Genomic DNA, 18,497 nt, shown 5'->3' on the forward strand with positions numbered 1-18,497 from the left:
AAAAAAAACTGCTTTAAAATTTGATTGTTTTCAAATACTATATTAAAATATCTATTAAAAAAATAAGTCATATCTAAAATAAAATTATTTAATCTTTTTAAGAAAAATAGTTTGAAGTGCATTATTTTCAACTGTACTCTATTTTTACGAAGTATAAATGAAACTAATGTTGGCTTCAAAATTATATAAATTAAAACAATGTTGGAAATATATTTTATTACAATGAAAGTTTTCGAAGAATTTATAACATTTTCATCTTAATGTATTATTGAATGAAAAAATACATTAACACATTTTAATTTATAATAAAAATAAAATAGAAAAACAAAAATGATATTTCTATTGTTTTTAATTTTAATATATTTGAAAATATTAAGTAATACAATTACTGACTGAAATATTCGTAATACAATAAACGATTATTATTACAATATGATTAGATTGATATAGTAAGCTTAAATTTTTTGTATAATTTTATTTCCTTATAAAACAATGATTAATAAATACTAACCACTTTTTAAAGTAAAAATCAGTCCGATTATTAGATCGTAAGAATCAAGTGATTGTTTCTTAGTAGAAATTCTGATTGATCTTTTGTAATAAATGATAAATATAAAGAAATCATATAATTGTGTAAATCGATATAATATGAATGAAAAGATTAAAAATAATATGAATTACATTCACAACCTGCACTTAAATTTTTACAAACATATGTTTAGTATATTTATATTAAAACATTTTTTACTTTACATATGCTATTTTAAATACATCTTTTTATTAAACACGAATAATATTATACTGATTTGCCAAAAAAAAAATTAAAAAACATAATATTTCCTATTGATAGTTTAACATGTTAATTCAATATGATAAAGCGCTATTATATGTAACAAAGAAATTTAACTAGCAGTAAAGAAAATTCGATAATTAGAATATTGAAAGGTATTTTTCTTAGCTACAAAGAAATTATTTAATTTATAAACAATGAATACTCAAATTAAAACTTATTTTCCTTTTTAAGACTTAGTTCACAATTATTTATTAAATATGAACTATTATTACCTTATCCATAGATGTTTTAAAAGAAATTTCAAATAATATAATATTAATGATATATACATGCTAGCAATTTCTAGCATATTTCTATTCTTGATATTAAAGTGACATATTCCATTATTATAAATTGGTAAATAATTTGTAATTTTCTGTTGAACCGAATGAAATTTTTACAAACAGGTACTACTTTCGCCATATTATTTCAATATTCAAAATATAAGTATATATTTATATAAGTATTTTTATATAGTATTTATTCTCACATTTATCGAATTTTTTATACTGTCAATGATATCCATAATTCTATTTACAAAAATCTACTTATTAAATTATAAAATTGGGTTTTATTAAGATTTAAACAAAATTGCGACCAACATTTTGTACAATTAAATTTTATTCTTGATAGTATTAGATTTTAGAATTATAAGTATATTTTATTTACTTGTGATCGATTCTAAAATAATGATCATTAATTAAAATAACTTTTAAGTATAATTTACTTTATTTAGTTCATCGTATTAAGAAGAAAAGTTTTATGAAATATTTATCATATAAATTTTATTTTTAAATAAATTTATTCTTGTATAATTATTAATGAAAACATTTATTAACATATGATTTAATAGAAAAAATTTCATCAACTTTAAATTTAGTTTTTAACATTTCCTATTTTATTAACATCAATTAATATGTAAATTGGCTAACTCTTATACATGATCCAATTTATAAATTATGTATTCTTGAAATCATAAATTGTTATATTTTTCAATGATCTATTTAAATATTGTAGTAATTTAAGTAAGTAAGTAGTAATTTAAAAAATTCTTATAAAAAATTATTAATAAATATTTATCCGTATACATACACATAGATATTATATTATATTATATATATATATATATATATATATATATATATATATATATGACTATGTATGAATATATATATATATATATATGAAATCATTAATGACTAAATTAGTATCCTATAAAATAAATATTTTATACAGGAAATTATCTAGAACCACCAAAATTCTTGAAATTTTTCTAAAAATTAAACGTGTACAGTTCCTAATATCAATAGTCATTGGCCTATCTTTAAAAATAATAAGAAACTCTTTTAATAGACTATCCATTTAGTAAAAACATTTTTTTACTTCAAAGCTTTTATTAAATTATTTATAAACAACATATACAATTGATTCATATGTAATTCAATAATATTTGCAATATTAAAATAATATTTTATGTTAATACATTAAAAACTATTAAATTTTCCGTATTATTATAAAAGCGTTTTAAATGTTTCATTCCAAATTTTTAATGTTCGAATAAAAAATTTGTCAATTAACGTTTACAAATCCAATATTACAATTTTCTTCGTCTTCCATAAAATTTTAGTCATCTTTACAAATCATTATATTTAATATTTAATCATATTTTATAAATCATTATTAAAAAATTCTTATGTTGATATCAATAACAATATATGCCATAACTATGCTATGCTATTAGTTTTCATACTTTAGTACAAATATATTAAAGCTTTATTTCTTGTTTCGCGAGTAACTTCATATTAAAAAAGTATAGTATTGTTATTTAATTATTTGTAAATTGTTTCTTAACATCAATATTTAAATAATTAATATTGTAAATCCATTAAGCATGTTTTATGTTATAAAATTCCATATTTTAGAAGATTTCATAAATTTAATTATTTTTTATATAAATATGTAATTTTAACAGTAGTATATAATAAAAAATCGTAATCTATTAATAACTTTTTTTTTAACTATTCACTATTAACTTTTTTTATTGACGAAAAATTTTGTTAACGACTTAATGGTATTGAATTATGAATTTCATTTAATAATGAATAGAAATTTCCAAAATTTTTGCCAAAATCTTCGATTTGTTTACTAAACTTATTTCTGAAATTTAATTTTTCTTTTTTGATATGTCTAAAAATATTTTTAAAAAAATACATACAAAACCAAAGTAATTATCGTATGTAAAGACAAACATAGTTCTCTGTACACTCTTCAATACAATATTCTTTTCATAGTTACAATTCAATCATAAGTGAATTTTATAATTTCGAAATCTTTTAAGAATTTAAATTGTAAATAATGCCTTCGACTTATACTGACCTTCAATCTTAAAATACTATACATTTAAAAAGTCTTCGAATAGATTGCAAGGTCTTCGACAATTCTTTATAATTTTTAGTATTATATTTTCAGAATTATGTAATATTTATAAATAAATCAAAGATCGATTTTGCTATTTGTAGAAGATCTTTATTTCTTAATTCATAAATATTCATTTGACAAAATTTAGAATAAATTTTTGTAAAATAATAATTTTTGAAAAACATTACTTTCAACTCATAATTTTTCTTTAACAAATAGTTTGAAGTACGTATTATATATGTAACATAATTAAGATTTCTTTTTACGGATTAAAAAAGTTCAAGAACATGAATGATTTTACTTTCGTTTTAAAATTTCATTATTTCTATAAAACTCATAAATTTGCAAATTTAAATTTATGAATAACTTTTATGATTACATAATTTATTTTCAAAATAATATTTATAATTCATTTGAAATATTTATAAAGAAGTAAATTGAAAGCATTTTTTTCTTATGATATATGAATTATGTTTTGTATTAATATTAGTTATATTTTTTTAACACAAAATTTTCTCATTTGTTTAAAAAGAACGTAAGATATTTATATTGTTAAAGGTTATGAAATTTATATTATAATAGTATCGATATATAAGTATAATAAATTTTCATAAAATTTTTCTTCTATTAGTAAGTGACGCATAATTCTTTATATAGTGTTAATTAAAAGTAATAGTCAGTATTTTGAGAAAACAAAGTATTTTATACTTATTTAATAAAAATAATGGAAGTTGAAAATCAATAATTTACTCTACTTACAAATTAATTATAATTGTCAATACAAAAGTAATAAAAGAAATCTAATTGAATATAAGTCCAATCTAGTACGCAGAATATAACTAACAATTACAAGAAATGTGTAATAGCGATTTACATTATGCAATTTGTATCGTGTAAAAATATAAATTTTATAGTATTAATTTTATATATAAGTCCACTTAATTTTAAATAAATATATAAATATATAATAGATTTTTAAAAACTTTTTTTTTAATTTGAACTGATAATTTTAATTTTTGCTATTAGTATTATATTATTTATTACAGATTACTGGTACATTATTTTTTAAATTAAATTAAAAATAACAAAACAGATATATTAAGAAAAAAATTTTAGTCCATAATCAATAGTAAGTCGCGCATTAAAGATCATTTTTCACATTTCTACAAATATAACATTTGGATTTTTATGATTTACTTAGAAGTTTCAAAAAGTAATTATTTTATAAAAAAACACGATATTAACTAAAAAATATACACTATACTAAAAAAAAAAAGAGCTTATAACATTTAGGATTTATAACATTGCATTCCCATATTAAATTCTTAATTTATAATAGTCTTTAAAAAATTGTTATATTTAAGTTCAGAAAATATTAAATTTTATAGCATTATTTATTTTAAATAAGTTATTAAGAACTAATTATATATTATTCTTATTTTAAAATAATCGATTATCAAACAAAAATTATTTGGACATGAAATAATTTTTTTTGTATATTTATTAATGTTAATTAATTAATTTCCAGATTCATTAGGAATTATTAAATATATAGAATTATTTGTATGTTTGTAATATTTTAATATAAATGAATTATAAAATAAATGAATGTATGTTTTTTACTAACAATTAATTTACTATTATTCTACGGCACTTTATATTTAATAATAAATGCAATATTATTAATTAACATAGGCTAATTATTATAATTTATATTATTAATTTATATGTATATATGCATAAGTGTGTAGACTTGATATACTTATTAACAAAATATTGAATCACAAATAAAAAAAATTAATTATTTAGATTTAATTAATTTTTTATTCATTAAAAAACAAGAAAAAATTTGTTTTTTTAGTACAAAAAAATTATATATTTTTGTTGAATTTAAATGTATTATTTATAATATTAAGAAAGAATATATTATGCATCACTTTTATTTGACAGTTTTCACAATAATAAAAAACTGAAGCATAATATTAATGGAAGCAATGTATAGAAACAAATTTCTAAACAAACAAATGACTAAAAATTTTCGATAACTAGAATTTATTTCTTCAAGTACCTTATATAAAAGAATATAATATTTATAATATAATATAATCTTTAAAATCTCAAATATCTTATAATGTTTTAAAGATACTTGTTAAATAAAAATTAAATTCATTTTTATATAAAATAATAAAGTTGAGATATTTTAACAGTTAAAATGGCAATGTGTAAAAGATTATTTACTGATTATAAACTCGATTTTTACTCAAATGTTTCAATGTTGAAAATCTATCAGAAACTTCTTAAAAAAGCAAATTATTACTAATAATATTAGTTATAGGAATACAAATTGTATTCTTTTATTCTCGGGATGATAATCAATATAATAATTAATAGACAAACTCAAAAAAATAAAATTTCTCTTACAAATAGTATTTTAGTGACCTAAAAATAAATTAAATTTTTTAATAATTGATAAAATATCCTAAGTTTCCTATAAATTTTATTGATTATAGATACTCAACAAATATTTTCAAAAAATATTTTATAAGAACTCTTTTATGATCTTATAAACAGAAAGGTACGGAAAAAGAAAAATGTTCCTTACCAAATTTTTTATACTATTCAACAAATTTTTAAAAAAATAAAACTAAAATTTTCTGAAATATTCTATATAAAATAAAAATATTTAGTAAATAAAAATCTAATTATACTTGGACAGAGAATCTTATTTGAAATACTCGATTCAAACTTTTTTTTAAATTTAAAGATTTATCGATTTCTATTTTGATGTTTTATAAAAAAGAATGAAAAAAGATAAATATTCTGTTGCTGTATTAATTACATCGGTGGACTACTCAATGTATTTTTAAATATGGATAAGAAATCTATTGTAATTTATGTTATATTATATTTGATTATGTTTTAAACATTTCTCATATTAAAAACTTTAATTATCAGAAAATACTAGAATCATATTATGTTAACATTAAGACAAAATTAATTTTATTTAAAAATATAAAAATTTATTTACATATCAGAAATTTGCTTTGGTTCGTTTTGTGTCAAACTATTTTAAATTATTGATCATGAATCTGTAACTATTGTTCATGATTAATATATTTCGAAATATAAATATTATTAACATATTACATAAGAAGTACTAAAAACAAAAAGTAAAGTACAATTTCCTAAAATAAATTTTTTAAAGTAAAATACAGCATTAGTTAATTCATTGTAGGCCTAATATTTGACGAATCATACGTATGATTCAGCGATATCACGTACGTTATATATTAAAGCTCTGCTAAACAGCCACTTTCTGTAGGTTCATTTTATTTCATAAGTTCTCAATATGATGAATACATGCATGACTCAATAATACAAATTCTGTAAATTCTTAGTAAAAATTAAAGCAATTTACGTGAAAAATACAGATAATGAATTCACACGTCTGTCAACACAATTATTTATTAGAAATATTACTTATCATGAAGAAGTACTACTGAAACATGCAATGTTGTTAAAAATTTATTAGAACGCGTAGCAAAAGGTGACGATATTAAGTAAATTATATATTCAAAATCTTTGCCCATAAAAATCTTTAAAGTCAGTATGAAAACAAAAATGTTAATAGTGCTTTATAATAAATTTAATAGGTATGAAAAACAAATATAAGCAAAAATTTTAATGAGCTTTTTACAAAAATGAGTTTTATAAATAATTGCATACAGTACATCAAGGTCGCATCACCTTCATTTCGCACTTATTCAGACAAATTAAAAAAAAAAAGTATATCCGATTTTGTAAATAGTTTTTTATCGTATAATTCTAAAGATAAAATTTTAAATATCAATTCTCTCCATAATAAATTTTTAAATAATTATTTGCACTCAGATCAAATTTTTTTTATTTTACAAATTTTTATTTTGTAAACTTTTTAATTTTATTATTTACAAAATTATCCTTTGTACATATTTGTATTTTTCATAGATTAATTATGTTTTTGTTAAATTAATGATAGCATTTAGTTGATTAATTTTAATTAAAAAATCAATTATAATAGTTTGCTTTAAATATTTAATCAATAAAAAGGCATTGTAATGTTTTTATATTTGAAGTACTGAAATAAATAAATTGAAATTAGTATATGTCTAAATTAAAAATCTCTCATATATTTATTGATTGAAAAAATGTGTAGTTTAAATTACATTATTGCTTTAATTTTTTGTACTTAGTTTTATCTTTGGAAATAATATCATATTTTCACTACTAAGGGGTTTTGATTTAGCCGATTTTAAAGAATTAAGATACTTTGGTTGTGTATTGCACCAATTTCTGGCATGTATCGGTACATTTAAAAAATTTAATAAATTACTACTAAGATCTGGTACTACTGGGTAAAGAACTATAGCACTAATTCGTGTAGTTTCTAGAGCCAAAGCTATTACAGAGTTTAATTCAATAATGTCCAAATTATCCGTTTTCTTCCTTAATAACCAAGGTTTATGATATTCCACCATGAGGTTCGCGCTTCTTAGAGTTTTCATAACTGCTTCTATTACATAACTGATATGAAATGATTCGTAATATTGTTGTGCAATCTTTCCTAGAGATTCGATGTTGTTTCGTAATTTCATTGCAGGCTCGGATGTTAAATTATTAACATATATTTCAATACTTGGTATTTGATTCATAGGATTAACCATTTTTCCTGTGCATCTGCTAATTAAATTTCCAAATGTATCGGCTAACTCACTGTTCAGTACATTTAAAATCACTTCTGCACTATAATCTAAAAATAAATATTAAGTGTAAAAACTTACATAAGGTATTCTATGTACTTGACAATCATACTGTTCTATTTCTAAAGGTGATATCAAATTTAACTAAAACCAACTAAAAGAATTTGACCATATTTATGATCAAAAATATTCTTTTAATATATTATATTGTCCTTACGAGTTAAAAATTATGCTATTTTGTATTATATAAAATTATATGGACTGTTCTTTCATTTGTTAAATATTTAATTATTGTTAACAACTAAATGTATAAAATAGATGCAATTATGTAAATTAAATAAAATAAAAAATTATTCTAAATAATTTGAAGTTTGTATTTATTGTTCTTCTAAACAAATAAACCACAATGAAAGTAAATCAGAAGGTTTTTCAAATACATATAATCACAAAAGTATTTAACATTCAATAAATATATATTTATAATTTCCAAATGTTTGTTACCATAACTATTTGTAAAGTGCCTTTTATAAGAATAAACATATATTTTATTGAATTTATTATTTTTTATTATTCTACTATTTTAAGCAAAATTTTAGTGTTCTGTATACAATAACAATTATAGAAATTAAAATGAAAATATTGAGAACTAATAAGACTCCTATTTTATCTTACCGATTTTATAAAAATCTAAAATAATTCTTGTTTTATAAGAATTATATTTAATTAAACTATTCATAAAAAAATAATTTATAAGTATAACTTATTTATAGATACATTTACAAAAAAATTAATTCCATTTCTTATTTTTACATTAATAAGTTCTCCAAAATAGCATTGAAATAAAACTACTGATAATTGGTTTAATAGATATTCAACAATTCAAATTTGTTCTGCTTATAGGAAGAACGTAAACATGTAGTGTTCTATTTTTAAGTATGCTATATGTGCGATTTAACATTATAATCATTTTACTTAAAACATTTATTTTGAAAATCATATGAAATTTATATTACTTACTACAATCTTTTTGTAAATTTGAGTTCCTTAAAAGAAAATATCTCAATCCTTCTGGTGTAAAATCTTTAGCAGCAACAAAAGGAGAAATGACATTCCCTATTGATTTCGACATTTTCATATGATCAATAGTCCAATGGGAATGACAAAGTAAAGTTCTTGGTGGTTCTAATCCAGCTGCTATTAAAAATGCTGGCCAGTATATACCATGAAATTTCAAAATATCCTTCCCAATTACCTGTAAAATATTTGTTCATTTAATTAATATTACAAATATATTTTATATAAATTAAAACAGATATTAAGGAATAATAATAAATACATTTTTTCACTATGTTAAATGTTTATTTTATCTTTCTAATTAAATGTTTTATATACCATCAATAATGACGTTTGTCTTATGTTTATAAATATTTTGGATGTTTTTCTTACCTTAAAATTCATAATAATCATATGTTAGATTTTATAAAAAAAATTTTTCATTACTTCTACGATAATCCTTATTAGATAAACATTTGATACAATAAAATATTTAATAAATAATGTAACTTACTTGAACAGTAGGTGGCCAAAATTTTTTAAATTTTTCATTTGGGTATCCTAGTGATGTTAAATAATTAATTAAAGCATCCAACCACACATAAATTGTTTGATTTTTATCATTTGGTGTAGGAATACCCCAAGAAACTCTATTTATTGGCCTTGAAATACTAAAATCTTTCAAAACAATTTCATCATCAATCCACTGAGATAATATTCTATGAAAAGTTCGGGGTTGAACAACTTTCTCTATAAAAAGTGTATTGATAATAAAAATACAAAAAATAAAATAGAAAACTTAAAATTATTATCAAGTTCAAGAATATAAATATTGCAGTCAACAACAATATTTAATGAAATACAATATATATTTAACTATTCTATCAATTCTATAAGTTATTAATAAATATTACAAAAAAAATAAAAACATTAACATTAAATTTTAGATGGTATTTACGGGATAAATTATCAACATTTATTTTGAGTATTATTTGAAAATATTGTATTTACCTATTGTATATTTCGAAATATTATAAATGAACACAAATAAATAATTGAGTTAACTGTTAATTATTTTAACAAAAAATTTCTAATTCATTCATATTATATATATATATATATTTTTTTTTTTTAATCGAAAATACCAAATATAAGTTTAAGAAAATTATATTTTGATTTGGATTAATTTTAGAACCAGAAATAACAACTGAATAAACTTTAAATAAGAAGATAATTTAACTCTAGATCAACATTAAAATAAAAATTATTTAAAAAAAACTTTCACAATTTTTCTATTATAATTTTTAATATAAAAATAAGAGTATAGACTTAAAATAATATATAAACCAAAAGAACAATTACATTACATTTAACAATTTCTACTTTAAAAAATTTGTTTAATAAAATACCATCTTTTAGCCAATATTTCAAATCATTCTGAAATTTACTAAGTTGAAATTTATAATTTTCTTCTTCAGTCCATTCAACAGTATGACCTGATTCTATTGAAACTTTAATAACATTACCAGATGGTAATACTTTTTCAATTAAATCTTCACTTGATAAAAATGCTTCTTCTGATACACAGTACCAACCAGAATACTTTCCTTTATAAATGTGATTTCTTTCCTCTAAAAGTCTCTAAGAAAATAACAATTTTTATAAATGTATACAATATAAATTCTATATTATTAAATGTAAACAGATATACATAAATAAGCAATTACCCAAAAATATTGAACGGTATCATAATGACAAGGATCTGTTGTTCTTATAAAATTTGTATAATTAATATTAAAAGTCTCACACATTTTTTTAAATATCTTTGACATTTTATTACAATATTGATTAGTAGCTAAGTTGCAATATTTTGCAGCATCTTGAACTTTGATCCCATGTTCATCTGTCCCAGTATTCAATGCAACTATATGATTTTGCATTGAATTAAATCTAGCAATTGAATCTGCCAAAACTGCTGTATATAAATGTCCAATATGAGGATCTAAAAATTAGTTAAATATTAAGCTAGTAGTTCTAATAAAACTAAACAAAATTGTTTTATTTAAAAATTTATTTTTAAACAATGTGTGTACTATTTATATGCTGTGTCAGTGACTGTTGAATGAAATTTTTAAATAAAAAAGATACACAAATAACATTTTTTGAAAATATTTTTGTTTTCCTACTAACAATAAATGCATTTAATAACAAATAAAAATAAACTTAAAAATAAATTTGTAATATGCACAAAGAATAACGAAAAATTGATATGAAAAAATAAAAATAACTATTTTTCTATCTAAATAAATTTGTATTTACCAGCATTTACATAAAAAATTGGTGTAGTAATATATTTATATTCAGAAGCTAACTGTGAGTAAGCTTTAACTGCACTTATTTTTTCAATTGTTTTTAATTTCCACAATTGCGAATAATTCCATGACAATTGCAAATTGCGTGTTGACTTTAAACATCTAGAAATAACTACACAAAAAATTTATATATATATACATACTGTAATCATAATTATAATGCATGTATAATAGGATCCCATGATTTTTATATTATATATATATATAAATAATACAATAATTATAATATAAAATTTTTAAAACCATGTATATTCATTTTAAGATATTTTAAGTTTACAAAATGTTTTTTGATTATCGTAACCATGATAAGAATTGTATTTCAATTATGTCATATTATTTAAAATACAATTTTATACATTTATTTTTAAATGTCCATTAAACTTAAAATACTGAAAATTTTAAAAGTATTACATTGTTATCTATTTAACAATTAATATAAATAACTAAAATTTTTCAAAAAACTATATTGTATATATATTGAATAGATAAAATAAAAACATGAATAAGCTACACAAAACATTTATTTTCACGAATCAATATCAGTGCAAACTACATTTTAAAATTAAAATTATAATTATTTCATTTTTTTTGATAATAAAGAACCACTGGCACTATAATCAAAAGAAATTGTCTCTAAATTTGTAATTAAATCCATGTGTTTGAAATTATTTGGGTCCTCTGTAAATGTCTGTAGTAACTTCAATCGATGAGGATTATCTGAAGAATAATACATTTGTAATTCATTTGCCAAGCATTGAGCTTCTTGTGCAGTGATAGATTTAATATCAAAATTTCCATTCATCAATACAATATCTTTAGTTTCCATTAGCTCTGTATAATGTATCATGGTCAGACACTCTGGAGCATTTTCTTTATGTACTTGATACCACAATAGTGGTGTCATATGAATTTTATTTCCATAAAATTGAGTCATAATAAATTCATAACCATGATCACGTGGTAAAGGTAATAGGAAAGTATTATATTTTTTACTACGTTCAAATATTTTTTTAAATTGCTCTTTTGTTAATACCCCAGAAATACAATCCTTTTGTTTGTGATATTCATACCAAATATCTTTTATTTCCTCTTTATTTTTATTTTCAATCAAATCCATCTTCATTATATTATTTAATTTATCTTCTTTGGTTTGTAATTCAGAGTCAAATTTCGGTTTTACTAGTTGTGTTACTTCAAATTGCTTATCCAAAGTTTGATGCTCTTGAATAATGTGATTTATTTTTATAATTAATTATTGAATTTCAATTATGATATAATAATAATTAAACAATTAGGACTATAATTTTTATAATAAATATAACTTTGTACTTAAAATTAATTAAAATTTAATTATTGCTATTAATTATATATTTGGAAAAGAATTTAATAAAGTTTGGTTTCACAATTTTATAAAATATTACAGAAAAGATGTTACAAGGTATTATTTTTAAGATATTTCAAAAAAATAAAAAATTTATTATAAAATTAATGTATTTATATAAAAATATAATATAATTAGCTAGTATTAATTTAAACAATTAATCATAATAAATATTAATGACGCACCTTTCTTCTTTTTAATGATGCGCTCTTTTTCTTCAATTCTCTGAAGAAACTCTACAGGATTTGTCTGCTGAAGCTTAGAAATTTTATTGGCATATTTTTTAAAATATGGATTTGTCTGTAAATCATCAAAAATCTTTTCAAATCTTGAACAGCTTGACATTATCAATCTTTTTAAGGTGAATGTAATAGCACTGTTTGTTTTCCTTGGATCAAGATATAATTTAAATTTACTTCGACGTAAAAAAATTGCCATTGACAACATTTAATTACTATAAAAAATAAAAAATTAATTTATAAAATATGTTTAATAACTGCAATGTTTTTTTTATTTTCCATTATGAAATATATATGGTTTGATGTTATATTTTATAATACATACATGTATAGAAATATTCAACATAAATTATGATTAAATCAAATAAAATATTATTTTCACATTATACTTTCTTAACCTATTATTTTCGAACAAATTTTTAAATTTTCATATGAAAAAGTTGAACACAAATTCTTAAATAAAAATTACCAAAGCATTTCCTGAACTACCATCGTTATTGTTAGTAATAAAGCAAGTAAGCAACTAACAATAAAACAATAAATAGTTACTGTTATAAATCACAGATATAGTAATATTAATTCCAGGTCGACTTCAAAATACATCATTAATTGGTTCTCACGAATGCGCGTTATATGAATATCGAATACAAATTTATTCCAATCATATCATTAATAGACTACTTTTTAAAAAAATATGTATGGTCATTATTATTTAACTTATTACTAATATTTTCTATTATATTTAATATTTAGAAGAATATTAAATATAATAAACGTATTAGTAATATTCATTAACAATTATGTTTATAATCTAAAAACGAGATTTTGTAGCTGAAAGTGAGAGTGAAAGAAAAAGAGATAAAGAAAACAAATTTTAATTATATCTTCGTCTATGAATACAATTTTGTGACATCTAAATCTCAATATATAGTGATTTTATAGTACTTTAGATCGGGTTTACTGCATTGTAGTTTATTCATATGATTTCTAAGTGTATAAAATAAAAGTCAGAAATAAACAATATTTTAATTCAGTTGATTTTCGATTGAATCAGAGGTAGATATGTACATAATATAATAACTAATTTTTCTCGGTGAAAGTATAGTTACAATTATAGCTGATTAGCTGCATTAATGGAATGATACGAAATGCACGCGTTAAAAAAATTAATAATATGTAGATGCACGAAATTTTAAAAATAGCTCTGATAAGTTAATCTATTTATGAATTTTTCCATCGAATGGTCAAATACGGGAACAACGAATTTTTAAAAAATGTATATAGTCTTGAGTACAAGGAAGCATATATCTAATTGGCGCACTGCAACATATTTTCTTCGTGGTCTAGGCTAAAAGTAAGCTATTAAAATTTCAATATGATCATTTTGTTTTAAATGAGCGCTTTCAAGTATTCATTCTTTTAATCAGCGATCAATAAAACTTTGGAGATGATCACTAATATTTTACACAATATGTCGGTAAGTATACTACACCAGTGTTTTTTTAAAATCAGTGATATGCCTGAAATGAGTTGTTAAATTTGTTAAATTTTATTTAATAAATAATTATTTGGAAAAATTAATAAATTATCAAACAGAAACTAGTAATTTAACGATATAATTAAGTGCTTTAAAGTCAACGATTCGAATTATCACCAATTTAATTTAAAAATGTAAAAGAGTATTATAATTAGAGAAATTATTTTGTATGTAATTCTTTTAAATAAAATAAAATATTAAAATTTCGATACTAATTATTATGTAATATATGAAACAGTGTTTGAACTATAATAAATTTCTTAATTTCTTTATATCATCCGTCACTTTTCTATAATGGATTGACTGCGTATTGCATTGTACAACCACAAAAGAGGAAAGAAAGTTCTATACACCGATAGATTTTTAATTAATCTTTCAGAAGAAAAATAATGTGATCTTTTAAATAAAAATATATTAAGTATTGCAACATGAAAAATAAATATATTGATTACTACTAGTCGAATCGCTTGTTATTTATAATAAAAACTAATTACTAAGCTAATCTATTAAATTGACGGAGTCGTATACTAGACCAAAACTAACTAAAAACAAAACAGACAGCTAAGGTAATTAGATATTATTGGTGTAATTATACAGTGAGGAAGAGAGCAAATTAATTTGAATTATTTTGTGTAAAGGAGAACATGTGCGAACGTCTGTTATATGGATATCCATGCATGAAAGTGAGATGTTGTGAGCGGGAGTGAGAGATAGAGGGAGAAAAGTCGAGTGAGCAGAGTGCGAGAGGGGGAGAGAGAGCGAAAGAGCACTCCGGTTGGGAACTATGCGTGAGAAGGAAGGGATAGAAGGTAGATTGACAAATAGAGAGAAAGAGAGAGAGAGCGCGCAAGATAAGAGGAAAAATTGAGAGGGAAAAAATCTACTAAACTAGAAAGCACAGAACAGAATGATATTTGTGTCAGTACGCGCCATTAATTTTACGATCACACATTGTAAAAATAAATAACACATAGTGTAACCGAAAAGTTGTGCTTTATTTTTTGACATTGTGATACCGGCAAGAATCAACCCTGGATCTTGTTTGTTGTGGCACAGCCATAAAACAATATCAGCACTGACCTCGAGGCAAGCGCCTCTAATTCTCTTCTAGCAGAGTGACGTGTGTGAGTGCGCGGAACGGCAAAAGCCGTGTGTGTGATATTTTTTTCTTATTAACTTAGCTTTTGTCATCATTGTTGTACCGTACAAAATTAACCTATAAAAATTATTATCTGATAGTACATTTCGTACAATTCTACAAGTGTACAGTACACAATGACGGCCATCGTAAAATCTAATATAAAATGAATAGGAAGATCCTCGATCTAGTATAAAAGAATAATTGGCGATAAATTTCATCAAAATACCTCTAGCGGCGAATCTCCGAACCATATGCAAATTCTTAATTTTCGATTTGGATGGAGAAAACAAATATCCGCATATTTAACTAAAAGCCAAACATTCATACGTAGTTATACGCGTATATATCATATTATTGTAATAACCTACAAACCAATGGCATCAACAAGTATTAAGTAGTGTAATATTTGCATCTATATACGTTTTTCGGTTTTCCAATTAAATTACAGTTATGCGAACATTGAAAAATCATTCAAATATTTACAATGAAACTGTAAATATAATCAAAGAATACAAAATTATACACATAATAGACATAAAATATTTTTAATGAAATAAGTCAAAAATTGATTATTTTATTATCTTTTGTAATACATAATTTTTATATGAAAATTATTAAATGGTATAAAAAAAATATTTTTGAAGGTAATGAGTGACTCAATTGTTGTTAATATTTAAAATATTAATTAATAATATTTTTAAAAATTGATTATATATATATTTATATAAGTTATCTAATTTTTATTTAAAAATTCACAATTATACAAGAAAACAATAGAATAATGTATTTGTAATTTAAATACTGATTTTATGTAAATTTTTTAAAAACACATTTTCATATAAATAACTATAATTATTGTTAAATTATTTTGGTTAAAATAAAAATATGTATATAATTAAATTATAATACATACAAATTATATATGAGTAATGATCTAATGTTAAATATTTGATTGCATATAGTTTGGACTACATTAAAAAATTATGGTTAAAAACTTATTTATAAAATCTATCTGAAGTTTTAAATATTATTATAGATATTATCATTTGTAGATATAAATTTTCTGTATTTTTGTTTACCTATGTTTATTATGTAAGGTCAACTTTTTAACAGAAATTTCTTGATTTATTTTTATATATATTTATTAAATCAAATGTTTTATTTACCTAAAAAATTTTTAAATATTTGAAAATATATAAAATTATATATTCTTTCTATATCTTGTATGTGTTTAAATGTATAAAATAAATATATAATTAATAAAAAATAGAATAATTGAAAATAAATATTTATAATTAATATTATTTAATATTAATTTTAAGTAATAAAAAGGTAATACGTTTTTAAAATTTCAATAATATATATTGCAATCATTTTTTGAGTTTGAATAGTTAGTAGTAGTAGTCACTTTTAACAAAAGAGTAAGAACTTTCAAAGTTTATTGTAAATATATTGTTAACGTGATCTCAAATAAATATATTCAATGAACATATTGGTTATTATATTACAGTTTTAACATACATTTATGCAATAAATCCATACTAAAAATATTCTTTTATGATTTAATTGAAGATATTTTAATATGTTAAGTGTGTGTATAATTAATTTGATTAATTTGTTAATTTTGACAAAATTAGATTAATTATTGAATTTATTAATTATATAATTCCATCAGTATTTTTAATATTATAACCGAGAGTGATAAATATTCAATACTGTATAAGAAAGTGTTTAAATTTTTTTTAAATACTCAAATAATGAATTTATATTGTATGATTGTTTAAAATCTAGTAATGTAAAAGTTATGTTTGTTTTTGCTGAAGTTTATTAAAAGTTTGTTAAAATTTATAATTAAAACTAAAAAATATATATGTTATGATAGTTATAATAGTTGCCACAGCTACATAATAAAAGTTATCAATAATTATCAGCTTTATATCTTACTACAATTATATATATATATATATATATATATATATATATATATATATATATATATATGTATGTATTTATATCTAATCATAATTATTTATGAATGTTAACAATTTTTAAATTATACATTTTTTATTTTAGCAGAATTTCAGTTTATATTTGGAAAAATAATGTTGCTTCTAAATTGAATATTTTTATTTCGATAATTAAAATAAAAGAGACAAAACTTATATTTTAATACTAGAATTGTCTATAATGAATGACTTCAAATATATAAGAATAAGAGAAAAGAATTATTTTATGTTTAATATTATTTTGCTTGTGTGTATATTTTTCTCCAACTTCGTACGTAATTCCAGAATAAGCATAAGGTTTAAGGTTTTGGCCGCTAGGGGCGCTAGTTCATAAATAGGAAAATTGGTCCCGGGTCGGACCCCGCCATGCTCATCGACGATCTCCCTATTCATTGTCTGGCGAAAGCCAGGAGGAGAGGAGTGCGTGGCAGCTGAGTTTTCTTCTCTCTGTATCATAAGGAACAGCAGCAGCAGCAGCCATGTCGCTCATCGGATTGGTCAACAAATCCGAGTTTATCGTCGGCAGCAAGTACAGAATAATGAGAAAAATTGGTTCAGGATCTTTTGGCGACATTTACCTCGGTATCAATATAACCAATGGCGAGGTAAGTGAAAGAGCAGTGATATCAGCCATACAAATACATGCACCTTTCTTTTTCCCGTTGATAGTTGTGTGTGTGCGTGCACGCACACACGATCACTTTTGCACCTGTATGCGTATGCCTATAGATATGCATGTGTACAGAATAAGGCTTTTTGGATTTCTCTTTTTTCAATTC

General features: G+C 21.3%; 2 protein-coding genes across 2 annotated transcripts in view; one reads left to right on the forward strand and one right to left on the reverse strand.

Moving 5' to 3' along the window:
* Nucleotides 1-7,445: 7,445 nt before the first annotated feature.
* MetRS-m (Methionyl-tRNA synthetase, mitochondrial) lies at nucleotides 7,446-13,241 on the reverse strand. The gene is made up of 7 exons (XM_011506100.1): nucleotides 12,981-13,241; nucleotides 11,362-11,526; nucleotides 10,770-11,044; nucleotides 10,452-10,683; nucleotides 9,557-9,792; nucleotides 9,007-9,241; nucleotides 7,446-8,039 (listed from the first exon to the last, which is right to left on the reverse strand). The coding sequence occupies exons 1-7, from the start codon at nucleotides 13,231-13,233 to the stop codon at nucleotides 7,465-7,467; spliced, it is 1,971 nt and encodes a 656-aa protein (XP_011504402.1). The 5' UTR covers nucleotides 13,234-13,241; the 3' UTR covers nucleotides 7,446-7,464.
* A 2,163-nt stretch (nucleotides 13,242-15,404) lies between these two features.
* Nucleotides 15,405-18,497, forward strand: part of LOC105367410 (casein kinase I isoform alpha) — a 7,455-nt gene continuing 4,362 nt past the window's right edge. Inside the window, exons 1-2 of the mRNA XM_011506113.1 lie at nucleotides 15,405-15,695; nucleotides 18,178-18,323. Coding sequence (XP_011504415.1) covers nucleotides 18,198-18,323 — 126 coding nt within the window. The 5' untranslated portion in view covers nucleotides 15,405-15,695; nucleotides 18,178-18,197. The remainder of the gene's footprint in view (nucleotides 15,696-18,177; nucleotides 18,324-18,497) is intronic.

Source organism: Ceratosolen solmsi, unplaced genomic scaffold, assembly GCF_000503995.2.
Source record: "Ceratosolen solmsi marchali unplaced genomic scaffold, CerSol_1.0 scaffold10, whole genome shotgun sequence".
Lineage (NCBI taxonomy): Eukaryota > Metazoa > Arthropoda > Insecta > Hymenoptera > Agaonidae > Ceratosolen > Ceratosolen solmsi.